At 58.6% G+C, this 26,825-nt stretch overlaps 3 protein-coding genes across 3 annotated transcripts in view; all 3 read left to right on the top strand.

Annotated features, from left to right (window-relative positions):
* Window positions 1–7,207, top strand: part of VOLCADRAFT_86358 (uncharacterized protein) — a gene marked incomplete at both ends in the record, with an annotated part of 14,693 nt that extends 7,486 nt beyond the window's left edge. The window contains 9 exons of the mRNA XM_002946217.1: window positions 388–496; window positions 927–1,115; window positions 1,401–1,730; window positions 3,514–3,534; window positions 3,842–3,904; window positions 4,453–4,734; window positions 5,122–5,455; window positions 5,597–6,036; window positions 6,971–7,207. Of these exons, the coding sequence (XP_002946263.1) occupies window positions 388–496; window positions 927–1,115; window positions 1,401–1,730; window positions 3,514–3,534; window positions 3,842–3,904; window positions 4,453–4,734; window positions 5,122–5,455; window positions 5,597–6,036; window positions 6,971–7,207 (2,005 nt within the window). The remainder of the gene's footprint in view (window positions 1–387; window positions 497–926; window positions 1,116–1,400; window positions 1,731–3,513; window positions 3,535–3,841; window positions 3,905–4,452; window positions 4,735–5,121; window positions 5,456–5,596; window positions 6,037–6,970) is intronic.
* Window positions 7,208–11,604: 4,397 nt separating this feature from the next.
* Window positions 11,605–19,553, top strand: VOLCADRAFT_86357 (uncharacterized protein; the record flags this gene model as incomplete). Its single annotated transcript, XM_002946216.1, has 6 exons — window positions 11,605–12,144; window positions 12,662–13,186; window positions 13,347–14,513; window positions 15,153–15,260; window positions 15,906–16,959; window positions 17,500–19,553. The coding sequence occupies 6 exons, from the start codon at window positions 11,605–11,607 to the stop codon at window positions 19,551–19,553; spliced, it is 5,448 nt and encodes a 1,815-aa protein (XP_002946262.1).
* A 4,337-nt stretch (window positions 19,554–23,890) lies between these two features.
* On the top strand, window positions 23,891–26,228 carry vamp75 (uncharacterized protein; the record flags this gene model as incomplete). The annotated part of the gene is made up of 8 exons (XM_002946215.1): window positions 23,891–23,964; window positions 24,186–24,251; window positions 24,458–24,539; window positions 24,719–24,802; window positions 25,095–25,193; window positions 25,416–25,496; window positions 25,720–25,803; window positions 26,133–26,228. 8 exons carry the CDS (start codon window positions 23,891–23,893, stop codon window positions 26,226–26,228), a joined length of 666 nt encoding a protein of 221 aa, XP_002946261.1.
* Window positions 26,229–26,825: the final 597 nt, after the last annotated feature.

The raw sequence follows: 26,825 nt of genomic DNA, 5'->3' as shown, positions 1-26,825 counted from the left end.
TGGGGGAGCGCAGGTTCCTGGTAGAGCACCTGCAGATGCTGGCCAAGAGCAGGAGCTGCAGGTATAGCCGGTGGTAGGGGGAGGGGGGAGGCAGCGGCAGTGGTAGGGGGAGGCAATACTATTGGGCCAGTAATGGGGCTGCTTATGGAGGAGAGTCGTGTTGCCTCGACCGATGCATGTTGGTGGCTTTTAATGGCTTTTTATTTGGTGTAAAGGTGTTCCACTGAACCACTGAATGAAATTACTGGGTGGGTCCGCCGCTAATTTGGGCTTCGGCAGTGCCCAGAGCATGGTTTGAGGCTTTTGGATTGCATCGCTTCTCTTCCCCCTCCACCCGCATACGCGCCTTCCCCCCGGGGGCCCCCCCGCTCCCCACCGGGGCCCCAGGGTCAGCCAGATCAGCGGCGATGTGCACTTGTGCGGTGTGGGCAAGCTGCACAGCTGGCCCCGAAGCCCCTGGAAGAGTCCGGGAGGTGACTGGAGGTACATGCAGCAGGTGGGGGGCTGGGCGGGTGAGGAGAGGTGCGTGTGCGTCCGTGTAAAATGTGTGTGCGTGTGTAGACGTAGTAGGAGGTTTTCCCTGCCGGTTTAGAATTTACTGCTAAGCTAAGCTAAGGGAATACTACAGGAATTATTTTATTAATTACGGACCGTTTCGAGGGCTCTGTTATGTGAGTTTTATGATACGTACGTTTACGTGTTATCTACGTATGTGAGTGTACGACCCCACCCCGCGACCCCCGCGAAGCCGTTGTTGTCCCTAATCTGCCCCGCTCCCCCATTCCCCCTGTCGAGTCACGTCACACCATGAAACGCCATGGTGAGCTGCTGCCGTACTTCCCTACAAAACCCCCCAGAACCCGAACCCCCAAACCCTAAAACCCTAAAACCCTAAGAAAACCCCCCGAACCCCACACGCCCCTCAGATCATCAGCAGCGCCATCGTCAACAAGCCGCCTCCCACGTGCCTGGTGCGCGTGCTGCAATGGTCGGGTCGGGCGGGACTCCTCAACCGGGGCACACGCAGCCACCTGAAACACACCTTCCGGGACACGGCCACACGGAACCAGCTGCTCAACCTGCGCAACTGGTGCGAGGTGGAGGAGGACCGTACGGTGGGTCACTTAGCTGTGTGCATGTATGCATGTATGTACGTATGTATACGTGTGCAGAGGGAGGTTGGGGGGGGGGAGTTGGAGGAAGGAGAGGGGGAACGAGCACCGTCCTGGGGGTGTTCTTGCTCCCCTAGTCGAGAGAGAGTGTGCGTGCGTGCGTGTGTATGTGTGTGTGTGCCTCCCCTCCTTTCCCCCCCAACACAATATCGTATCCACCTCCCCCGGCGGCCCCTCCTGCTCCTGCACATGCGAAATACACACACATACATACACATACACACACAGAGCGGTGAGTTGGTCTTCACGTTGCGCGTGGAGCCCGAGCTGCCCAGGACCGCACCTGCTGCTGGTGGTGGTGGTGCTGATGGTGGCGGCGGTGGCCGCGACGGCTGCCTGGGGGGCGTCCTCCGGTGCTGCCGCTTCACAACAACCGCTAAAGACAACCATCAGCAGCAGCAGCAGCAGCAGGAGGGGGAGGAGGAGGGACGGGGGGGTGCAGCGGTGGCGGCGGCGCCAGCGGGGGCATCCGTGGAGCAGATGACGTACGGCAGCAGCGGTGGAGACCTCGGCAGCGGTACGGCGGCGGCGACGACTATGGCGACTGCGGCGGGGAAGGTCGGGGTGCGGGGCGGCAGCGGCGGCGGTGGAGGGTACGGTATTCGCACTTACACCGTACGAGTGCCGCCCCTGGAGGTGTTACGGCCGCCGCTGGGTTCCTTGGAGCACGCTTTGGTGCTGGGGAAGGATTTTTAGAGGGAAGGGGAGTATGGGGAAAAATGTATGTTTGTGTGTTTGTGTGTGTGTTTTAGGGGGGACCCGACACCTGTGGTTAGGTTCGGTTTGTAGCCGGGATAGCAGTGTATTAGGGATGAGTTAAATTATCGGTTATTGTGCACCACCATCGAAGGGTGGGGGACCTAAGGAGGCTCCACCTCGGGGGCGCGGGGTCGGGGTGGTGGTGGTGGTGGTGGGTGAGAGGCGTTGTCGTTAGGAGGAGGTGGCATTGTCCTGGATTCCCCCTTCTCCCCCGCCTCTCCCGGCCCATGGGTGCATGTGTGTTTGTGGGTGGGTGGGCGAAGTGGGGGGGGGGGGAGGGAGGAGAGGGGGGCTGTGCAGCATGGCCGAGTAGACAGCGGTGATGGCATCTGTCCGTGAAGGCAGGGGCATAAATTACATGCGGGTGCCCCTCGTCAAGGAGGACACCCGTGTGTTTTGTGCCTTGTCCCCCCGCGTGCCACCCAGCCGCGCGAGTGTCGCCGCCCCGCCGCTTCCAACCCTTTATGGGTCGGGTATTGCTGACGTTGTTGGAGTGTTGGACCACTGGATTCGGCAACTGTTCGAATTGTTGGACCGTTGGACCGTTGTGCCGTTGATAGGAATACCGTTGGAATGTTGTACAGATTGAGATGTGTGGCGATTACTTGGTGGTGCGACGGGCGCTGTGGGAGGCGCAATCAAATCCCAACTTCGTTTCCTCCAGTCAGTCTTTTGGCCTCCGACCGAATGGGGGCGGACGCGGGAGGGTGATGGAGGAGGAGAGGGGGAGAGACCATTGGGGTGGCTGCGCGAAGTAACGCGTTTGGATAGCGAGGATAGGGAGCGGAGGATGGCGGTGAGCGGGAAGAGGGGCGCTGCCTGGCAGTAATGTGTGCAAGGTCGGGCTGGGGGGAAGCCCCTGATCGTCGTCCCCTCCTTGATGCGGCAAAATGATTTTGCAAAAGTACAAAAGGGCAATAAGGTTCCTCAAATACTTTTGGATTTTGAATAATTCGCAACGGTTACCTTTTGCAAAATTCGTGAGAAGGAGATTAAGGGCGTTTGCTGCTGATGTTTCTCAAATTTTCGTTGATTTCGTCATTTTTGGACCGTCACCCGATTCACAGAACCCCACAGTTCCTTGCATGCGAGTCCCTAGGCGTCGCGAATCCGGCGCCCTCGTTACCACTACCCACAGCAAGTGAGATCTGGAAAAGCCGGCAAACCTAGGGAATGGAATTTCTGTGAAAGCAAGGGTAAACTTCCCAAGGAGATCGTCTTGTCTTGTCACACAAGAGGACAATCATATCCGCGGACCAGCAACAGCAGCTTTCCGTGGGACTCCCACGGAATAGACGGATAGACTCGGAGTCTATGGGAGCGATGATTTACCCGCCAAACTTTAAACAGCATCCCCTGCAGCAGTCATAATAAGAGCTCAGCAGTTGCGCCCTCATATGGGACACGCAGCGTCCAGGTCTCCGATTAAAATGTACGCTGGCACAGACGCGCGCACGACCATACACACAAACACAGACATACACACACAAAGGATAATACATGTATCGACATTATTACGAATACCCTGCCAGACTATATTATACAGGTACCTCGGGATGCCGTACGGCCTTTCGGCCTGCAGCTCGACGAGGTATGGCAAAGAGTGAGTCATCCCCCAGCGCAGCCCACGCCAGGCCGACGTTTACTGCCTCTAAGAATCACGCATACGCAGGCTTTTTCCGCACATATGAGGAAAAAAGCACAATGCTGAAGTCTCTTAATGCTTTACGAATCACTTCTTTTGATAAGCAGCCTTAATCCACATAAGCCTTAGTTCAGGCGCAATGCTGAAAGCTCTTTTCGGCAGCATTCGCGGTGCCGGCCACGGCCAGGTCGAGAATGCCCCCACCTCTGCGGATGTTCTCGCCGCACGCTGTGCTTCCTCAGCCCCTTCGCCTGCTGGTCCTCAGGCCGCCGCCCCGGGGGATGTCGGCTCAGCAGGAGGCGGTGTTCTACTGAGCCTGCCTTTCACGGTAGGATCCTGGCTTAGTTCGGCGGCTAGTCTTGATGATGATATACTGCCTTGGTGACGTGGCGGAGTGGATTCAGTCAACATCTTTTTTGCACCAATTCAACTTTCCGCGACCCGCTGGGTCTCTGTAATGTCTCTGTAACTAAGCTACGCGCATCAGGGATTTCCTACTTAAGAAAAGTTCAACCTGAACAAAAAAGGCAACTCTGAAATCTATGGATTTTTTAAGGAGAGGAAGCGAAGGCCTTTGGAAGGCCTTTGGATAGGGCATAACCCGATCAGTCCGTCAACTTATCGTTTCATAAGTAAACCCAATAACCAAACAAACAGAACTGGCAGCTAAAGATGTCACCACGCAACGTCCGGGGCACCTTGCGTCTACTACCATCTCTTTCCTAGCCCAGAGCCGTTGACATTTTTTCCATGTGGATGCTTGCGCTTGTAATTTACAGTTAATATGCCGAAACCTAGATGGCCAGGCCAAACCGCACGCGTAGTTCCAACCTCATTTCCTCTCTCACCTCCTCCGCCTGCTCCTCCTTGCCGCAGGTCACCCTTCGCGAGGTCAGCGGCAATCTGGACCGCACCTTGGCCCGGGGACCGCTGCGTATCACCACCACCACTACCACCACCACCACCACATCAACACCGTCACCACACGGCACACCCGTACACGGCCACGGCCGCGATGGCGGCGGCGGCGGCGGCGGCGGCAGCGGAAAGGGGGGAGTCCCGCATGTTTCCCTGTGGGTGGGGTCCGCAGAGTTCCCCCTGTCGGCACCGCGGGGGCCGGGGAGCGACCTGACGCCGCACAGTTCCCCGCCCCGTGTGGTGAGTACACCTCGACTGGGGTAGGGGCTAGGAGGAGGGGAAGTGGGGGGAACCATGTCATGCGTTACAAGCTCAGCAAAACACAAGTGTGTGTGTGTGTGTGTGTTTGGGGGTTTGCCCCGTCTATGAAAAGGGGGGGAAAGGGGCTAGGGGGGGATGTTCAGGGGTTAGGGAGGAGGAGGAGGAGGAGGACAAGGTCGGCCTGGGAAGCATGCAGCTTGGCTCTTGGTCGGTTCCATTGCGGCCGCCAAGAAGGGTGCTTTTGGGGTGGGGGGGGGAGGCTGGGCACTCCACACACACCCGCACCCGCATACACACACGCGCGTCATTTGGCACTCAGCACTCGGCGCCGCCGCCCTTCCCGCCCTCCTCCCCGTCGTACGGAAGCGCGGGACCAACTCACAGAGCTATGGTACGGCGGCAACCGCTGCCGTGCCGATTCTGTGTCACCGCATCGACTCCCGTACGCTGCAACTGACCCTTGGGTCAGTGAACCACCACCAACAACAAGAACCTGGCGAAGTCGCTGGTGGCAGCGGAGGCGGAGGCGGAGGCGGAAGAGGCGAAGGTGCCATGCAATCCCGCGCTATCCCCTCTCCCGCCTCCACCCTGCTGCTCGTATTCCCCGGGGACGCCACCGACCATGACGTGTCTCGTACGGCAGCCGTACTCTCGGACTTGGCGAGTGGGAGGGGTCAGGTCACCCCAGAGGCGCCCGCGGGTGAGTGAGAGCGTTACGATAAGTCACGTTAGGTTCCGTTAGGTCCGGTTCTTATTTCCCTCCACCTCCTCCTCCACCGGCTCCAGCTCTCCAGGTTCCCAAACCAACCCAGCCCCCATGCCGCCAACCGGTACCGTACAGGAGCTGCTGTGTACGGCACCCAGCCGTCGCCGCCGCAGCCGCCACCGCCGTCGCCCAAACCCACTACCGCCGGCTCCCCTCCTGGAGTTCTCTTCCACGACACGGACCCGGCTCGCTCGCTGGGCTGGAAAAACAACCAGCCTGTACGACTAACCCACCTCGAACGCGTCCTGCCGCCGCCGCCGCCGTCGGGGGTTCTGCAGCAGCGGTCCAGGGTAGGCGGAGGGCTACTGGCGGCGGCGGAGGAGGCGGCAGCGGAGGCGGCTGGTACGAGTGGCGGTGATGGCGATGACGATGGTGGTGGCGGCGGTCGCAGCCTGTTTGGTTCGAGGGGCGCGGAGGCTGGCAGTCCCGGCGGCACCCGGCTGGGGAGGTTGCGGGGGCTCGCGCTGGGCAGTGTGTGGGGGAGTGTGGCGGTGGCCAACCTCGCATATGAAAAGGTGAGGAGGGGTTTCAATGTCTTTGTGGAGGGTGTGGCGCGGGGAGGGGAGTTCTATACAAGTGACGCAGCAATGGCGGTGGTGGTGAAGCGGGGGAGGAAATGGGGAGGGAAATCCGCTATCGTGATTTCGTGTGTGTTTTGGTTGAGTGGGGGCCCCGGGGGGCCTTCCCGAGACCACCAACGATATCTTTCCCCCCAGGGCCGGGGCCGGGGCCGGTCGGCGAAGCGAGGTCCCTAGCACTGAGCTGAGGGGTGATGCCAGTGTACGACATGGACTTGGACATGGGCGCGTCCGTGGCGCTGATCGCTCCTCCCCACGATAGCCACCTCACCCACCCGCGTACATGTGTGTGCGTGTGTGCGTGTGTATGTGCGTACGTGTGTACGTGTGTATGTGCATACGTGTGTATGGCGGCGTACTTCCACAGGATGTTCGGGTGCGGTACAGTCTGGATGGCTGGGCGTCGTACGGCGAGGTACGGATTGGGGAAGTTGGATAGGGCGCTTACGCAGCAAGGTGGGGTGCAAGTTCAGCAGACATACATACATACATACATAAGCACATACATATGCATGACCAGATCAAAGTAGTGGGAGATTCCCCTTTCCATCCCCTAACCTGAAACGCGCGGGGAGGGGGGAGGGGACTGCGGTGACGGTGTCTTCGGAGAACAAATCGATGTGCCTTCAACGGCGATGGCGACTTAGGGACGTTGATATCTGTATGGCTTAAAGCTTAATCAGGAAATATGAGGTGCGTGACCTTTTCTTCGCCGGTTTGCTGATCCGGTTTGCCTCTTCTCTTCTCTTCTCTTCCCGCGTCGGAGTCATCATCCCGTAGCATCAGAGCACCCGCGCGCATGTCGACCTTTTCCATCCCCCCGACCCCGACCCCGCCCCGCCCACCCCCCCCAAAACCCGCTTTCTTCTAGGTTACTGCCAATTGGGACAAGCGCCTGGGACCAGGAGCCGATAACTTCAACTTCGCCATCGACCTGGACCGTGCAGCGGCGGAGTACGGCGTCGCGCTCCGTACCACTCTGGCCGCCGGCAACCACGTGACCCTCGGCCTTGCCGTACACTATCAGGTGGCGTCAGGCCAAGAGGCCGGGGGGTATTGGGACAACAACGAGGGAACCAACTACACCTTCGACCTGCCCTGCGAGTAGGGGTTCGAGGTGGTGGTAGGGGGAGTGGATGTGGGGTGGAGGGAGAGGGGCGATAGCTCCTCTGAAACACGGAGACTGCCCCGCTGAGGGGCTCTTAAAGGGTCGTATGTATGTATATGTATGTATGTGTGTATGTGTGCTGCGGAGAGAGGTGACTTGAGGCGAGAATGCGAGCTACTAGTGCCCGTCACGTGCTTTCCGGTGGGTTGTGGAACGAAGGAGCGCCACGAATGAGGGAGCTGTTGAAGTGGAGGAAGAGTCGCATATTGCGTACGGAACACACCGTTTGTAATGTGTAGCCATGTTGCCAGACCCCCCTATCTGGGTTTTGGGGTGTTAAGGTCGTGAGAGGGGAGAAAGTCGGCACGTCCCCCATCTGATGTGGTGTGGTGGGAGCAGTAATGCAGAGTGGGATGAGAGCTGCTCCTGAAGCACTTCTCGGAAAGGCTTCCTTCTCCGCTGGAGGGCGCCCGTTGGTTGGGCCCCCAATAGAAGGAAAGGCGGGCGGGCGGGAAAGTTTGGGAAGCGCTTTGCTTGCATAGATGCGATTACGATGCGGCCTCCTTGACCCATTCCGGTTCGAAAGTATGATTGAAGGAAGATTTGAATAGTTCTGTAAGGTGCAGGTAAAGAAAGAAGTTGCAGCAATTCGTAGCAGCGGATGATACGTTCGGACGGTCAGTGAGGCTCCGTTGCTCGCTCAGCCACTTCCCACGCTGTCGGGTGTCAACTTCCCTGCACCTTTGCTTTTCATTTGTTGATGTTGTTGATGCTGTTACAGGGTGGTACAGCTTCACCAGTGGCCTCCTTCCCGGGGCAGTTCCCTGCTCTCCCCTGCTAGAGGGGCACCCTAATCCGTTCACCCCATCCGACTTCAGAATGTACTCTTTGGGTTAGGCAACTTACCACCAGCATCCAACCAAATCTAGCGGATCAACGGCGCCTCAACTTAGTTCCTGGTCAGCTCGCAAGCTGCTATTATCACGTCCTACACCGTCCATAAGATGGTGGGCCACCTCCCATTTCACCGCCCCTCACACACCGAGGGGTCGGCAGGTGGACTTGAACCCGGAGACTCAGGGAGCAGAAGTCAGGCCTTAACCTCTGCCAGCCAGCTGCCATTTGTGTATGCTCACACTCGCTTTTTTAAGCCGATTAGCCCATTTCACCTGTGCATCGGTTCCTGATACGCTGGCAGGCGGTTTTCTCCCTGCGCATTCTGGCTATGATTTCCTTTGAAGCCATATGGTAGAACAGATATTTTCTGACTGCTTGTGGAGCGATGGGCGATAGGTTCCAGTTCCTGGTGGTCCGACAGGTTCCAACTCGTTCCAACTTTCCTTGCTACGCCTGACAAAAAAACTATCAGAGATGATTATTTCTGACATTATGAAAACGTCAGACCCTGGTTCGTAGATTCTGTAGGTCTAAACTTTTGATTCGTCGAGACGAGACTCTTTAAGCCAAGCTGTGTTAAAACCTGTCATGACGAGGCTTGCGTAACGAGGCGGTCCGGTCGGGTTGGGTCTCATCAAGTTGTTGTTTCCCTTATACAAGGGAAAATGATTTTTGGTGGGCAGTGACGGGTACATGTGAATTTTTGACTGTCAGTACGGGACTGGGCGATGTTAATAGCGATCGTTTCATGGCCGCTGTCATACTACCGCTTGCATACTTTGTTGTGATGGTTGACGTGTATGGTTAAAAGACCTTTGACACCCCTGATGTGTGCGATCCCGTGTGATGTGCGTGTATTCATCTAAACGTGCAGGGAAGGGTCCGCTATTCATATGATGTCAAAGCTGGAACGTGCCGTGACCCTCTGGAACCTGTACATCACCGCTTGAGCACGCAGCGCCTTAGAGCAACGTGCCGGGTCTCCCAAATTTCCGAGAGGAACTTGGCTAGTGCCAGGGGTGGGGCCTCGGCGCATATCGTGCCCTTGAAACACGAGGTCACGTTCATATCTAGCCCTTGTACTGGAGTAAGCTGGGCATTCAGTAAAAACGTGCATTTCATCTTCGAGTGCCCCACCTTCACATCTGTTGATGCTTGAACCAAGGCGTTTAAACGTGATACTCTGCTTGGACATTTCCGGCCGTGTCATACGGCTCGGTGCACTGCAGAAATGGTGTGGGTGTGCAGCTTCGTCAGCCTGCTTTTTATGTTTCCAGTCTTATACTTCATTTCATCATTTACCCGCTGTAAAATTGGATTAAGGGGTATTTTATTACGCACTTGCAGTGCCATCGCCTCGCGCCTGTATGGCAGTGTGTGTGTTTCTGTGTCATGGAACCCTTGGATTAGGATTGGGGCCCCCAGCCAAAATTAAGGTTACTGAACCAGTCACACTATAACGTTTGCAATACAGCTCCACGACACGGCCAACAGGATTGGGATTGGGACCCCCGCCTCAGGATCAGGATTGCGGTCCGGCCACAGAATTAGGATTGGGATACTGCAACGAGATGTGGATTACAGCCAACCGCCCCTAGGATATGGATAAGACCACCACTCTGGATTTGGAATTAGAAGTAATCCACCCCTGTTGAGATTAGAGAATGGCTGACCGGTACCCACTCCCTGGATTAGTGGATTAGGACCCAGTTGCAGACCAGACCTGTATAAGGACAGTGGCGCGGCAGTGTACATCCCCCTCCTGGGCTAAAGTTACAAGTTCCTGACAGACCTCCTCTTTATTGTTACTAGGGTCTAGTTTACTGCACCCTAATAACAGATGGGGAGCCGGAACGTAATAGAAGCTGGGAAACCATGGACGGTTAACATTTCTATCTATCGTTGTGGCGCCGGAAGGGCGTCGACGTCCCCCCCGGCTCGCCAGGCTCGACGCGTCTGGCGGCGCCCCGCGTGCCTTGCCGGTCACACCCCGAACTCCAGAAGGAGTTAGAGCCGCACCCATCCTCGTCTTGTAGCACACTCAGTCAACGGCGTGCAGCACCGGCGTTCATCACCCGCAGCAGAATAAGCTCGCACGCTTTTTTGGTGCTGCCGCTGCGCCCCACTTGGAGTTGGAGATTGGAGAAACCCCTTGATCCGGATGTTGTTGTACGGCAGCGGCGGAGGATAGGATGGGGCCGGTTTACCATGTACATGTATGTATGTATGTATTGCCTTCGTTAAAAGCTGGTTTCCTTGGGAACATATGTGGGGGGCTTTGGGGCGGTGGCGGAGGTGGATCCGCTCCAGAACTGGTGGTGGCGGATATGGTGTATTGAGCATGGACGCGGTGGTGAAAACGTTTTCTCTGCGCAGTCTGTTGGGTTCGAGCCGGACGGATGCAGCGGCGGTGATAGGATGGGGGCGGTTATGCGGGCCTTTGGCTCTGGCCTGGGAACTGATGAGGAGCAAGGAGGGCGAAGGCAGTTCCGCGGCGGCAGTTCCGCAGCTGCCTGCACCTAAGAAGCTTAAAATGTGTGATGTGAGGATATGGGGACGGGATGGGATGTTTTTTGGAAGGTCTAGACGATGTTCCGCCAGATGGTCAAGGACGGCGTTTGCAAGTAGGGTTGCATAGAATTGTAAATATTTATGGACGGCTCCCACGAAAAGTTAGAAATGGCAAAGACTGGACACATGATACATGCACATGCATTCCGTTGCGCTCTTCTAGAAAGACATGACAAGGGGCTCACGCGCAGCGTAACACTGTACCCCGCAGAGTATTCCGCATCGGGAGTAGTGGCACATCGGCGCGTAGGCTTGCAATGCTTTGCAAATCCTGAGCTGCGAGAAAGCGATGCATGCCGCCGTTGCAAAATACGTTCTCATCGCTGCTTCATTGAAGCTAAGAGTGACGCCAGCTGCTACGAAGCGGCAACGTTAAAGCTGCGCGTTGACGCAAGATTATCCAGTTTTGGGGACGGACCATGACCCTCCATGACGGCTGCCGAGCGCCAGCCGCGCCAGCACGCCTTGGAAGCGCGGGACGAAATGCAATGACCGCGACGCGGCAATTATGGACCCAACCGGCAGCTTACGCGTGCAGCCGCTTTGCTTCAATCTGCTTGGACGAAGGTAGCACAGACGCGCGGTAAAGAGTCCTTCAATGTCGCGGCTATTGTCTGATTATTGTCGGTGTCATGTCGTACGAAAAAGGCGCGGCCATCCCACCATTTTTTAGCTCCCTGACACTTGCGGCTTTCGCTGTTGGAGCAGATCGTGCCTGTTTTACAGAACCCACCCTAATGAAAGAGCTGTCATGGATGCTGCACTGCAAAGCCAAAGCACGGGCGGCAGTTTGGAGGTAGTGGCTTCCGCCGAAGGGGACAAACCGCAAGCCCTCTACTATTGGCTCTCCGGAACCCAGCAGCAAAAACAACGCCACGGAAAAAAGCGACGTAACATCTGGATTTCCTCTTAGCAGCGACAGCGCGAGCATGAGCAGCAAAAGCAACCGCAGCGCCAAAGACAGCGAAAGCCGCCAGCCTTTGCCTCTTTTAACATCTCTAGACTCTCCTGAAAAATACGATGAATCACGACAAGAACCTCAACAATCATCAAAGGCAATAAAATTACCGGAGTCTCTAGCTCAGGCGCAGGCGCAGACGCCGCGCAAGCAGGACGAGCTGCAGGACCAGCAACGGCACCTCGCGCAGGGCAACGAACATTTCCGACATGCGCAACTTGCGCGAGAGCTGGCCTTCTCTGCGTTCTGCCTTGTTGTTCCATTGATGCTGGTGGCGATTCCCAACATGCGAGATCTGCAACGGCAGCGACAGCGACAGCAGCAGGCCTTTGCTGCCGCGGCTGCGGCTGCGGCTGCGGCTGCAGGCGGAAGTTTTTCATCGACCCCCCCTGAGTTGTCGTTGTTGTTGGAGGAGGGGGATCCGGAGGAGGGCGTCGGGAGCTGCGGCGCCCAGCGAGCGGCAGGATGGCTGCTGCCGGACTTCCCCTGCAGAGCTGATTTCTTACAGCAGGTAGGACTTACCGGAGTTACTAGTTTCGACTGTCATGCAATCGTGTCGTACATGCACTGCCGTACATTGTCGTACTCAAGTACGGCAGAGGGCGAAGGCGGGAGGGACTGATTTGGGTCGGAGCGTTTTTGAATGGCTATACGGGGCATTTGGAAGGTGAGGGCGGGAAAGAAGGGACGAGGTTACGGGAGGTCTTGCGGTGATTCCATTGAGGACCACATGTGTGTGTGTGGGGGGGGGCCATGAGGGGTCCATATGTGGGTTAAGACGAACCACCGGCGGAAATGGAGCAGATACCAAAGATATAGATAGACGGGTCGTCCAGGATAAGATAAAGGGTACAACTTCTACCGATGCCCTCCAACCTCTCTCTCCCTTTTCCCTCTCTCTCTCTCTCTCTCTTTCGCTTCTCCGGCACGTCTTCTCTTCCCCTCTTCATGGACCGTCCGCCCGTCAATCTTCCTCTCTTAACCTCAACCTGAAACAGACTTGGCATCCACTTATTGCACCACCACAGGCCCTTCACGTCTTCTCAAGGCCTCGCTTCTATCTCCTGGAACGAGCAATTCTCATGGGTGATTGGGTTCTGCTCACGTGGTACGCCGTACATCTGACTGTCGTACTTTTCACTGGTACACTTCTCGTAGCCGGAGCTGTCGGCGCTGGAAGGGAGCGGTCGCGGCCCGCGCAGGCGCGCATGTGGGTGCTGCGGAACCCCCGCGGCCCAGCGGCGGGTACGACAGACGGAAACTCGCCTCGCGCCGCGGCCGCCTCCGTTGCGGCTGGCGCCACGCCAGCAGCAGCCGCGACGGCGTTACTGCAGCGCACTTGGGCGGCGTACCGAGAGCCATTGATGCTGGCTGGCGCGCCGTACAAGTGCGGGATAGTAGTGTTATCGCATGCCGTACATTGGGCATTACGCCACGGCTCCGTACGGCCATGGCATTGGCGCATGACGGGGGCGGGGGGTCTGGGAGTGGCGACGCACACTCGGCCCTGGACGATGGCGGCGCTTGCGGTAGCGTCAGCGGCATGTCATCGGGTACGGCAAGTTCAATCGTACGGAAGATGGGGACCTCTAAAAAATGGAATTGCGCCGCCGCCGGCTCATCAGTATCATCACCATTATCATCATCATTATCATCATCATTGTCATCATCATCATCACCATCGTCATCACCATCCCTGTTGCGCTTTCGCAGGTTCGCCCCCGGATGCTGACGTTGACAGCAGTCTGTGCGGGCTACGCCTGTGTCGTACTCACGCTGTTGGCGCATCGCATGGTGGGGCTGAGGCTGGTTCCGGAGCCGCCGCCGCCGCCGATGACTCAAGCGGTGGGTCTGGATCTGGATCTTGATTTGGATTTGGATCTGGGCCTAGACGGACCCACGGGTCATACAACACCGCGGGAGGCGTACGGCGGCGGCAGCGGCCGCCGTAACGCCGCGCTCAAGGCGTTACTGCGTGTATTACTGGTGCACGGCGCTCCAATTCTGTACGTCAGCGCTCCGGCTTTGCTTGGCTTGGCTCGCTCAACTGCCGCGCGGCTGCGGGGGATTCGGATCCTGACCTGGAGCCGGATCCGCATCGGCGCGGCGGCGATAACGATGGCGACGACTATGACGACAGCGCGGCGGCGGTACTGGCGGTTTTGGGCCCCTGTGCGGTCCAGGGGTTGGTGGCGGTGGGTGGCGGTGGGGGGAAGGAGGAAGGAGGAGGAGCAGCATCCAGAGGTGATAGAAGAGCAACAAGAGCAGCGGGAGGAGGGCGACGGAGGCAGGAAGGCGGCGAAGGAGGGGGGTCGGACTACGGGGTGGGAATTGGCGGCAACGGCGCCGGAGGAGAAGGCGGAGGTGGTGGCGGCGGAACGGCTGCAGCAGCCGCCAGCGCAAGTGGCGGCGGCAGCGGCGGCGGCAGTAGCAGCGATCTCAACAGCAGCTCCTCGACCCGGCAGTAGCAGCGGAGCCCCTCACTACTTATCACGCTGTCGAAGTGGAGGCGAAGGAGGGCAACTGAAGCGACAGCAGCAGCAGCAGCAAGCGCAGGGACCCGTATCGTCCGCTGGTGAAGCGTCAGGAGCAGCGGTATCGACTGCTGTTGCGGATATGCCCGCCTGCCCTGCCGCTGCCGCTGCTGCCGTGTCTGACGCCGCAGAAACCGCCGACGCCGCCAACCCCACTGCCGCCGTACTCGCATCGGAGGCAACAGCAGTCAGCGGCAACAGCAGCCGCGGACGGGGCCTTGGTGGCACAGCCGCTTCCACGGCCGCCGCCGCCGCCGCCGCGTCGGCCCCCCCGGAGCGCCCCGTCAGCGTGCTGTACAATCCATCTCAGAAGCGTCGTACAACAACAATGGTCCTCAGTGCCAAGGTACGGTACGGTACGGACGTTGAAGGAAAGGGAAAGCAGTGGGTAGGTGGGGGGCAGGTGTCAGGGCACGGTATGCACATCCGGTATGCATTCATATGTACGGCAGGACAAGAGAGACTCCTGGGGAGACTCCGCACCCTCCAGCGTTTACTCTGTTTTCCGTTGCTGTTCTCTTTCCGTTGGCTGTTTGTCGTTGTGGGTTTGATTTCCGTCTCTCTGAATGAACAGCTGTTGATTGCGTGCTGCTTGCCAGCTGCGCCATTTCTTTATGCAATCGCCAGTGTTTTCGCGACCTTTTCGCAAGTCCGGTGTTGGGCTTTTGCTGAGTTAGATATGAGTTAGTTTTTCTGAGAGCCGTCGATCCAACATCTATATAATATGCAACATATTAAAACGAATCTAGCAAAAAAGCGCAGCAAAACCTGTTACGAGAGCTATCCGCACTATTTCGTAATATAGCTGTGGAATGCCTGAGGAATGAATTGCCTGAACTCCGGGAGGTCGTTTCCACTCTCCCTCTCACTCTCCCTCACTCTCACAAAGCGATAAAGACTCTCGCTTCTCGCGTCACGAACATCTTTAATCGCTCTCAAGCACTATCTGCGCCGAAAACGCTGGCTCAACCCGTCCCTCCTGTAGTACGACATTCCGAACGGCATGTCGTACGACGAAGCCGCCGCAGCTCTCCGAGCCGCGGCGACGAAGGCGGCGCACAATGTGCTGACGGCCGCTACCTCCCGGAGGAATGTGCGGGGCGCCATCATCACTCATACCGCCGTCCGCGACTACAATGGTAACAAACAGCAACAACAACAGCAACAGCAACTGGAGCAACAGCAACAGCAACTGGAGCAACAGCAACAGCAGCAACGACAAGTGCCCATCCGGATCAGCTCGCAGGCGGCCACGCAGCTGGCATCGGCGCCAGCACCGCCAGCAGCTTCAGAGAGGCAAAACCTCCGTACTGCCGCTGCGTCCACCGCCGCCGCCGCCGCAGCAGCAGCAGCGTCACCGCCGCCGCCGCCGCCGCCGCAGCAGCAGCAGCAAGTAGAGTCAATGAGCAGCAGCAGGTCCACAACGACCGCGGAGCAGCAGCCGTCACAACCAGATGTATCGCATGGCTCGGATCCGGATCCAGCCAGGCCAAATTTGGATCCGCGGTCAACGGCCCCCCCGGCATGGCGACATGGGCGTGATGAAGAGGCCCATAGCGGGGCACGGAATCCGGGGGATGCGCGCGGAGTACGGGGACGGGGGCAGAGGAAAGGCGGCTTTGCGGGCCGCCCCGAACTCCCCAACGACATCATCGCCGACAGCAGCGGCGGCGCCCCCCGGTGGGTCCGAAGAGCTCCCTGGAACGTCGAGTGCCTTACCCTCCCCGGCTGTGTACAGCTAGTCGTCGTAGTACGATTGTACGACGGCGAGGACGGCACCGGTGCTATCAACACTGGCGATTGCAGCAGCAGTATGGGCTGGAGCAGCCGCAGCGGGCGGTTGGGATGCGGCGGCGCCGCCGCCACTACCCGCCGAGATTGTGGCGGTGGCAGCGGCGGCTGTAGCTCTCTTCAGAACGGCGGCATAGGCAACGTCCCAGGCCAAGTGGGCGAGGTAGGGGATGGTGAGAGGGAGGCTGGCGCTGGCGGGGCTTCGGGGGCGGCGGCGTCAGCGGCGTCGGCGGCGGCATGTGGCCTGGTCCCGCGATTACGTCGGTGCGTGTCCGCCGCCGCCCGGCAGCTGGGTCTGCGGGAGATGGCCTTGAGTGGCACAATGCTACAGCGGCAGCTACAGCTACAGCCCCGACAGTCGGCAGCAGCAGCGGCGGCGGCGGCGGCAGCAGCCGGCGGTCTAGATGCCGCCGCCGCCGCGCCCCCAGCAACGGCAATCAACGGCGGTGATGATTGCGGGGCCTCTGCGCTTCCGTACATCGTGCCAGCTGTGCTGCCGTACGACGCCACGGGCACCGGCCTTGCGGAGTCGGCGGCGGACAGCGAGTGTCGCCTGTACTTGCCGCCGAACTATCTGGAGCCATGGGCGCCTGTCGTACACATGGGAGAGACGCCACGGCTGCTGCTGCCGCCGTCGCCGCCGCCATCGCCGGCATCCCCGGCGTCCCCGCTACCCTACCTCCAATCTCATCATGGCAACCCAAATTTCGCGTCGGCGCCTCCGCTGCCGTACAGGCCATGGCCCAGTGGTTTGGTGGTGGTCGCCGCTATCCCGGGATCGACGGCGTCACCCGTTGTCGTACATCCTGCTGAAACCGCTGGCACCGCTGCGGAGCTTACCGAAGCCTCAGAATTTGACCATTCGCCTTCGTCCAGCTCTTCTGATGGTCCCCGTCACGATGATGAGTCCTCATCCGCAGCTGCGGGGGCTCCGTTACGGCTTTCCCTGCCAACCGACCTGATCCGGCGGCTCATGGAATCCGTCGAGGACCGACCCGCGGGTCATTTGGGGGAAAACGGCGCCGCGCGGGATGAGGCGGAGATGGAGGAGGAGGAGGAGGAGGAGGAGGCAGCGGCGGCAGCGGTGGTGGAGGGTGTGGCAGCGGCTGCGCCGGCAAGCAGCTGTAGCAGCAATGGTAGTGGCGGCGGCGGCGGCGGCGGTGTCAGCGGAGACGATGAGGGCATGGCAGCCGACGGCGGCGGCGGGGAGGTCCGGCGTGAGGCCGGATACGGACCCAATGGGGGAGGGGCCAAAAGGCGGCCCTTCCGGGGCGAAGAGGTCCTCCAGGTCGAGGAAGGGGAAACAAGGGGAAGGGCTAGCAGAGCCGCGTGGAGCGATAACCTCAGTCGCACGAGCCGCCGGCCGCCAACACTGCTGGCCCTCCACCTGCTCTATGTGCCGCCGCCGCCGCCGCCGCCGCCGCGGGCATCGCCTTCGTCCTCGTCGCCGACGTTGCCGTCGTCGCCAACTCCGCCGCCGTCGCCAATGTCGGCGGAGGGCAGGCTGGAACATATCGCCGGAGTGGCCTTGCAACCAGCAGCTGATTCGGGCGGTGGCGCTGGCGGTGGCGACGGTGCCGTTGCTTCCGCTGCCGCTACTGCCGGCGGCGAGGGCCCGCTAGCGCAGCAGCCTGCTCGCTGGCTGTGCAGTCTTCCGCTGCTGGTGGCGCCCGAGGGCCCCGTTGGGGAGCTCCGGTCGCTGTGGCAGCGCATGGTGGGCGAGGTGGCAGCAGAGGGGCTGGAGGCGGACAGGGAGGAGAGGGGGAAGGGGGAGGAGGAAGGGGGGGAGGAGGGCGGCTCTGCGGACGGGGTCCCTCTGGCGGCGCTCCGTGCTGCACTGCGGGCGGCGCTGCCCGAGGGTTCCGGAGCTAGTGCGGGTGCGGATGCGGATGCGGTACAGCGGAGTATGGCGGCAGGGCGGCAGCGGCAGTTCCTCAGCCCGGCAATGCTGGCTGAGGAGCAACCGCAGCAACAGCTTCCGGATATGAGCTACTGCTACAGCGCCGTCGAGGGTGCGGCCTTCCACGGCCACTTCGCGCCGCTGCTGGAGGACATCGCCGCCGCCGCCACCGTCGCCACCGCCGCCGCGGGCGGTGGCGTTCGTGGCGGTATTGGTGGCGGTACGGCGGCAGCGTCCGGGTTCCTAGCTGCCGCCAGTCCGAATGAGGAGGGGGTTCTGGCGCCCAGCGGGGGCTCTCGCGGGGTGCGATCCTCCTGCTCGGGAGAGGGGAGGGGGGCGGAGGCGGGTCGACAGCTGCTCACCATCGTGCTCGGGTATTTGGAGGTGCTAGGTCTGACGGCGTGTGCGGAATGGCTGGCCGCCGGTAGCGGCACCGGCGGTGGAGGCGCCGACGACAGTTTCTCTGGCGTCGTCCAGACTCGAGCGGCATCGCCGTCACCGCTAACGCCCGAGTCGCCGCCGTCGATAAGCCGACGGGAAGACGCAGCGGCGGCGCACGGCAGGGACAGCGGCGGCGGAGGCGGAGGCGACAATGACGTAAGGCCGGTGCAGGTCAGAGACCTGGAGACAGCGTCTGGTGTGATGAACAACCACCCGCTGCTGCTGCTGCTGCATTCGCTGAGACGACGTAGTGCTGGTCAACAGCAGCGGCAGCGACAGCGCTGCCACCAAGTGAGACCTTGGGTCCCCGCCGCTGTACGGCACGTTGCATCGCATACCGTCCGCGCCACCGCCGCCGCCGCCGCAGCGTATCGTGCGATGGGCGGCTTTGCCGATCCTGTCGTAGAGGCTGCCTATACGGAGTGGCGCATTCGGGGTGCTCCAGGGGGGTGGGGGCCGCTGGCGGCGGCCGCCGGTGTCGGCGGCGTCGGCGTGGTGGTGACGAAGCTGCGGTTGGACCGGTACGGCATTGACCGATCGCTGGTCAAGGCGCTGGCGGGCATGCTGTGGCTGCTGTCGCCTATGGCGGGGCAGTACGTGCGGACGAGCTTGCTGGCGCTGCTGCTTCAGCGCCGCGAGCGACCCATGGGTCCTAAGCCTGGCTGTGTCTCAACGGAGGGCCCAGCAGGGAGAGTTGACGTCACGTCTGCGCCGTCGGACGGCGGCGGCCTTCCACCGCCGCCCCCAACTCGGCCCGTAGCCGCGGCGGCAGCGGAGGCTGTGGTAATGACGAGCCTGCCGTGGTACGACGCCCTAGCAGCGGCATGTACGGGCTTGCTGGCGAGCGTGCTGGGCTTGGTGACGTACACCTGTAGCCGACCGGAACTGGATGTACGGCAGGACGAGGCGGGGTTTGTATTCGGCATCTTCGCGGGGCGGTCTGTTTTCCCCCCGATCGCGACACAGCTTCGTCCTGTAGCCCAGATGTTGGTGAGTGGCGGGATGGCGGCGGTGGATTTTGTGCATGTGCGCGTGCTGTGGGGCGGTGCCGTACGGCCGGCACTGCTGGTAGCGGCGGTGGCAGCGGTGGCGGCCGTCAATTTGGGTGTCAGCGCGGCGCTGGATGCGAGGCAGCGGCGGGCTTTCACGGCGGCGGCGGGGACGTTTGCGGGGGTGGCTGCCGCCGGACGGACGGGTGCTGGCGCTGGAGGGAAACCACCACCTGGCAAGAGCTCCGAATCCACCGCTGAGTAGCGGAGGATAACGGGAAAGGAGTATTGGTGGATATCATCCGTCTTACCAACGAGTGCAGCGTGAGGAGGGTTCTGTTCCTGCGCGTGTTGCTCTTTTTTGTGTCGCTCATCTCTCTCCGTCTGAGCAGCAACAGGAAAGATTGCAAAAAGGGGGGTGATTTTATGGATGTTTGTTTTTCTTTTGGCCTTGTGTTTGTTGCTCGGGCTCCACGATGAGTCCATTTTTATCTTCCTGGGCCTCTTAATCTTGTTTCTTAATTTTAGGGTTTAGGATTTGTTGGATCGTGGTTGTCTATTCGGATTTTTTTGCGGAAAGGGCTGATAAGTACTTCTGGCTGTGGATCTGGATCTCCTCAGCGCGGCTTACTGTTTTGGCGTTCTGGCACTTATGGATGCCGTCTGTTCTGTTGCAAAGAAGATTCGTTGTTTTTGAGTAGTTGCGGTCTCTGGCGGAGCAGCTATCGAAATGGCGTTACGGCTCTCACGCGTCCTGAGACCTCCTGAGTTGGAGCATCATCCATCAAACTTCTGTCCAAATCTGTTTCAATTTCTCAAAATCCAAATTAGGGTCTCGGCTGTCGGTCGCTATGTTGGTTACGCTTTGTTACATTGCCGGTTGAAATTTTGCGCTCTCGCTGCGGCGGCGGGCCGACGGTTTATAAATAAATATACAAACTCCAAACGTCCGAAAGAAACTACTTCATGAATTTAATTAAATTCGGCCTGGTCAGAGATAATCTCCCTGTAAACGTCAGTACTGTAATGGACTGTGCCGGACCGATAATTATCACTGGCACCTTCGCCTGGTACAGGCCAAAGCCTTATTATAACACGAATAGTCATGAACATACAAGCTTTGGCCTGTACCAGACGAAGATACCAGTACAAAGGCCTGAAACCTAGAAGCTTCTTTTAGAGGATTTGCAAATTGCCGTATTAAAGTCAAGCTCATTTCATATGTGGATATTTATATTGAACGTTTTTCCTTCCCATTCCCTTGGTACATCCATTCTTGGAAGAGCTTAAATAAGAAGTAGGAATATAGGAGCACAAATTTACAAAGCAGAAGCTGATTAAAGAAGCAAAGTTCAGGACACTCGGTAAGACCCGCGTACACAAATCGGCGCTTTTGGCTTTCTTTACCGCTATCCGCAGCACTAGAGGGCGCCATGCTTCACGTCTGACCCACATGAGGACATTTAAAAAGGTTTTAGAACCAAGCCTCCTTCTGCAAAGGCTACACCTTTGCTTGCATCTAACTATAAACTGACCCGTGGGTCACTCGCGATCCACTTCTGTTCGTTTGCTGGCGATTTGCTTGGCTCTCTTTCATAATCAGCCCAATGCATTGCAACTCCAGATCAGCAGAACAGAAGCCTCAGAGCCTCTGTACTGCACACGTGATGTCCTCCTTCAAGCCCTCCAGCATCATAATCACTTCCACCTGTTCCAGCTACAGCCCTTCAGGACTTGGCTGTGCGACCATGGAGGAGGAGGGCGAGGAGGGTGAGGAGGGCGAGGAGGGCGAGGAGCAGCGTTTTTCTAAGTAAAATGTTAATAAAAAAGGAATAAATTGACATTTTGGCTTTTGAAAAAAAGGAATTAATTGAGGCCGACCCGTACCTTGACATTCCTCCAGCCAAAAACGTCCATTTCTGCCAGATTGCTTCGTAGTGTGCAGAACTTAGTATTTTCAATCATAGAATAGATATGAGGGGCCGTAAGAAGGTCAAGCCTGTGAGTCAACACGGCATAGCAGAATGTATGACCGGTCCTCACATAGCCAAACACGCACAAAGCCAAACACGCACAAGGCAATCAAACGTCGAACAAACACCAAAACAGCAAGATAAGCCTGTAAATTTTTGTGATAAAGGCGTTCGGGATGGGGGTGCTGTTGTCGGTAATGCATCGGCAATGGTGTTGCTGCCAGCGGCGACCGATGACACGGGCGATGTTACCCCTGCCCTCCATGGCGGGTGTGAACAGCATAAGCGCAAGCTATCGCCCAATCAGCTTGACAACAACAACAGTGGATGCGGTGAGGCCGGCGATCCATTCCAAGCTGGGGGGGGGCCAGAGCCCCCCCCAGCGCCTCACAATTAATGAATAAATTACGACAACCCTCGCAACTTTGTTACTTAGGTTGGAATAAATTGAGACCCGTCCTAAACGAAAAAAAATCACTGGCGAGGAAGGGGAGGAGGAGGAGGACGAGGAGGGGGAGGAGGGGGAGGAGGGGGAGGGAAAGACGAACCACACACGATTGAAGCTGCTGCCAGGGCAAGAGAGTAACAAACGTAGAACGTAGGAGGGGGAGGGGGGTGATGAGAAGGCCAACCTGCGATGCTTACGTGACGCTTAAGTGAAGGGCGGCAAGCATGACGTGTTCGCATGAAGGTCCGGATCCTCATTCCACAGCTCGACAATACCCGCGTGAGCAGTAGCAGCTGCTACTGCTAGTGGTGCTGCTGCGTGTGGTTAAAGGGGCGGTGGAATATGAGCAAGCCGGATCCCGGACATAAGGATTGGAAAGAAAGCTTGTTGTCATTTTGGATATGTGCACATGTGTTGGTGGAGAAGGTTGGTCCTTGCGTAATTGGTTGTTGGTGTGGTTTGTCGGTGTGAAGCAAGGTGGTGCGATACTTAGAGCGGGTACTTTGCGGGGCGCAGCACAGCCGCACAGCCGCAGGATGCGGTCTAACGGAAACAACGGCAACAGCATCCCGCGACGGCCGCCGGATACAAGAGCCGGATCTAGGAGACATGTCTGTGTGCACGTGCACGTGGCGGTGCTAACTTAGGAGACATGATACGTACGGCACCTGCCACGAGGGGTAGGGCTGGGAGGAGCAAACGACGGTGCCCGGCAGCACGGGCGGCTACAGTGGCAGTGGCAGTAGCCCCAGTGGGCCAAGTGGCCCCAGCGATGAGGTGACGGAGGCGGCTGTAGCAACGCAGCCCCGGGGGACCTGCCCTTCGCTAACCAACTTACTGCCGTACACGCCACACCGCCATCGCCTCAGCTACCGTCGCCACCACCGTTGCCACCACCGTTGCCTCTGCCGCCGCCGCCGCCGCCACACTCCTCCATTATCGCTGCGGCTGCATAAAGGATAGCGGGGGATTTGCGGGTCATGCAACAGCGCAGGCGACCGTGGATTGGCCAGATGTTGATCTAGCTACCTTAGAAGTTACTAAGGGGCCCCGCGGGCAGGCAATGGGCCAACAAATTTCAACTTTGGCGATTTGGGCCATTGATTGGGTTCGCACTTGCTTTCCATGACTGACCAACGTTGATGTGGAGATGTGGAGATGTTCTGAAGCCACCAGAGCTGCCGTACTGAGCCAACATGGCAGTTGGAAATATATCTTAGGTAGATCACGTGTTAAGCAGTAAGATCTTGTCCTTACGTTCGAATGTCTTCAAAAAATTGGCAAGCAGGGAGAGTCCGCGATCAGATATTCGGCCTTCCCCGGAACACTTCATGCCAATCCCAGCCAAGCCTGAGCCAGCGCTGCGGATGCTCCAGCACTGCGCTGGCTTCCTTCAGCATTCCCGTGTTGCGGTATGATGGTGGTGATGGTGTTTCTGACACCACATACCTCCACTGTGATTACAAGCTATAAGTTGGAAATTTGTTCTGTGGGGCCAGGATGGGGACTTGTTTTTCTCGCGTGTGGGGGTGAAGGCCGCGCGCTAACATTTCGCGCGGGTATAAATATAACAGTATTGCTGCCGGCATTGCATAGACAGTCCCACCCTGTGTACCTGTGCAGTGGAATCGTTGACTTTCTCAGCAGCCAAGTTAGTCTATGGCCTGCTCATGGGATCCAATAGATGTAAGGGACACAGTGATGTATGTTCAGATCAACATACAATACGTTGCAAACAGGAGGAACAGTCCTTTATGGACCTACCTCCAGGCCTACCTAGCGCAACAAACGCCGAAGAGCAAATAAAATGGCTTATATCTTTTAAACATAAGGTATTGATTGCAATGTGGGAAATGCAGTTTTCCTGGAATTCATAGCACAGAGATCCGTCATGTCGGGGCGTAGTAACGGTTCTGCACAAGCGCTTCTACCGGTACAGAAGAACGCAAGAGCTTGTCTTGGGTCTTGAATTGCTTCCAATATCCCAATAAGCTGTCTTAGAGGACAAATTGAGGACCCCGCACCCTGAGTTTGGCACTTTACGTAGTGCCCTGCGTTGTTTGTCGAACGACCGGCGTCACAGGACTATTTCGGCTAAGGAACTTTCAAGGACGACTAGTTTTTTTATTTGCAGCTCAGTTCTACATAGCTTAACTGCGCAGGCGTGAACATCTTTCCATTATGTCGGGGCCAGGGTCTCAAAAGATCATTTACAGCCTTGTGGCAAGGGGCCAAGTAGTCCTTGCGGAGTATAGGTAAGCCGCTGCATTTCGTTCCTGAACTTTCCAAATCTCAAGCTGGATGCTCACGACGTGGCCTCAGCTTTCGAGGCGCATCACTTTTGGGCAAGATGATTAGGTTTGCACCCTAATTATTATCATAAGAAGAGCTCCTGCTCTGAGGATGCGGGCAATCCAGCTAGGCAAGCAGCTTCCCGCTGACAGGCACGACCGCCATTCCCTTTCCCCGCCCACAGCGCCGTCACCGGCAACGTAAATGTCATCGCTGTCCGCATCTTGGAGAAGCTGCCCCACGAGGACACGTGAGTAAGACACACACGCACTGGGAAAAGGAAGATAAGGTTGAGCGCAGGTAAAAACACAGAGTTCAGTTTCGATTCGGACCAGGGACCGCGCAGCTTAGCGGCGAATATGAATTCATCCCTTTCTCAAAACTCCGAAACTCCTATCCCTCGCTCCCTTTCCCCTCCCTCCCCACCAACTTCCCCCTGAAAAAACCCTCCCCCAGGCACGTGACGTACACTCAGGAGAGGCACATGTTTCACGTGATAGTCTCCGAGGGCTTCACCTACCTCGCAGTGGCGGAGGAGGTGGGAGAGTGACGCATTTGGGTTGGGGCGATCTGGGTCGACCTCGCCGAACCTTTATTCCCCCGGCCCCCCAGTCGATCGGGGTCTCGCTTCCTCGCTTCACTCGTTGCCCAAGTGTCCTGACCCGACCTGGCCTGCCTGGCCTCACACCTCACACGTGTCCCGCGCGCCACACACAGGCCTTCGGTCGCCGCATTCCGTTCGCGTTCCTGGATGATGTACGGAACCGCTTCATGGGAATGTACGGCGCGGCTGCCAAGGAGGTGAGTTGGGGTGATGAGTACAGTGTAATGTAGTGAGTTGGGGGGGTTGCGTGAGGGGGGTTATGTTGCGCTGTGGGGGAACGGTTGGGAGTTGGTTGAGGGTTACCCGGGGAGCGGTTGCCCTCAGTCGCCCCCTCTGTCCCCCCCTCTGTCTGCCCCTTTCCCCCCCAAAACATACCGCCCTTTGCCGCCCCTTACCGCCCTCCGCGAAGCTTTCCTTCCTGACCCCCTTTCTCTCCCCCTCTCTCCCCCCAAAACACACACACACACACGCGGCACCAACCGTGTTCAGGCGGTGGCTTACGAGTACAATACGGAGTTCGGCAAGGTGCTGGGCGAGAGAGCTGCGGCGTTCAGTGACCCCTCATCAGACGTCATTAGCCGCATGCAGGTGCGTGGGTGGGTGTGGGTGGGTGCGGAGTGCCGGAGAGGAGGGAAGTATGGGGAGGGGGAGGAAAGGGTGTGGGAGGGGCCCTAGCTGCCCCTCCCTCCCCCCCGCTGCACCCCATCCGGTGTGCTGTGTAGCACATCCAGCCATGCGCGGCACTCTACATCTGTATGCGTGTCATCCGTTTGTCAGTCTGCACGTCTGTCTGTACACGTCTGTCTGCAGGGCCAGCTTCAGGAGGTGAAGCACATCATGATCGAGAACATCGAGAAGGTGTTGGAGCGAGGGGAGCGCCTTGACCTGCTGGTAAGATAACCACCACCACCACCACCACCGCAACAGCAACCAAAACCGAAACCACCAAACCACCACCACGGGCGGGAAGGGGGGCCCCGCACCACTTCTAGGGGATGGATCACTGCGCGAGAAGCTGCTCGCCTGCCTGACTCTACCTGCTGATGCCTTACTGCGTATAGACCCCACCTTAACACACACCCCACCACCACCTTAACACACACACCGTGTGCAGGTGGACAAGACTGAGGGGCTGCAGCAGGTGTCGCTGGCGTTCCGACAGCAGGCGAGAAGGTTGAAACACACGCTGTGGTGGAAGGTGAGAGAGCGAGAGCGGGGGCGCAACCCGCCCACTCACGCACCCACCCACGCACAAGCAATGCACCAGCGGCCCACCAGTGGATTCCCCCCCGTGTTGCTACTGCTGTTGTTTACTGCTGCTGCTGCTGCTGCTGCTGCTGCTGCTGCTGCTGCTGGTGACCTCATGTCGTGCAATTCCAATTGAAACTGACCTCTGCTGCTGCTGCCGCTGATGATGATGATGATGATGATGATGATGGCGACGGCGTTGTTGCTGCTGCCGGTTATGATGATGGTGGTGATGGCGGTGGTAAACACTTTGCTCATTGCTCTGTTCGGCCCTTTCAGAACGCCCGGCTGTGGCTGGTGATCAGCGGCGCTACCATGGCGCTCATCTACTTGATCGTGGCGATGGTGTGCGGCTTCTCACTGCGACACTGCTGAGAAGCAGGAGGAGGGGGGAAGGGGAGGAGGGAGGGGGAGTCTGGAAGAGGGCGGCCGCACGGTGTGAGGCGCTGGAAACGTGCCATGGCTATGGCAGCAGCAGGAGGAGGGGGAGGAGAGGTTTGAGATAGCCTATTGCATCATGAGGCCGAGTGGGACGGTCGGGGGCAGGTTGGTGTTGTACGGAGTTGGTGTGGTGTGGTGTGGTACGTGGATAGCGGGTGTGTGAAGGGGGAGTTGCCCGCTCCTGTGTGCTGCCACTCCGCCCTGCCGCCCACCCCTGGAGCAGTTCGCTCCGCCCTCCGTGCTTTTCCCGTCCCTTGACGTGCGGATGGGCGGCTGATGGGGTGCGGGGGCGGGGCGGGGAAGGAAGCTGGGAGAGCGATGCACAGCGCGATAGGGGAATGTATGACGAGCATGCCCTCGTGTGGCGCCAGGACGTCTGGGCATCACCTTCTTACTGATAGTCTGATGAACGTGAGGGCGCTGAGGCGACGTGGGTGTCGTGGCTCTAGAGGGAGGCTGGGGGGCAGTGGGGGTGAAGTGCGTCTTGAGCTACGAGCTGGTGGCCTAGCTGGTCGATGTGCTTGAGAGGTC

Source organism: Volvox carteri (assembly GCF_000143455.1).
Source record: "Volvox carteri f. nagariensis unplaced genomic scaffold VOLCAscaffold_1, whole genome shotgun sequence".
NCBI lineage: Eukaryota > Viridiplantae > Chlorophyta > Chlorophyceae > Chlamydomonadales > Volvocaceae > Volvox > Volvox carteri.
This window is presented reverse-complemented; position numbering and strand designations above follow the sequence as displayed.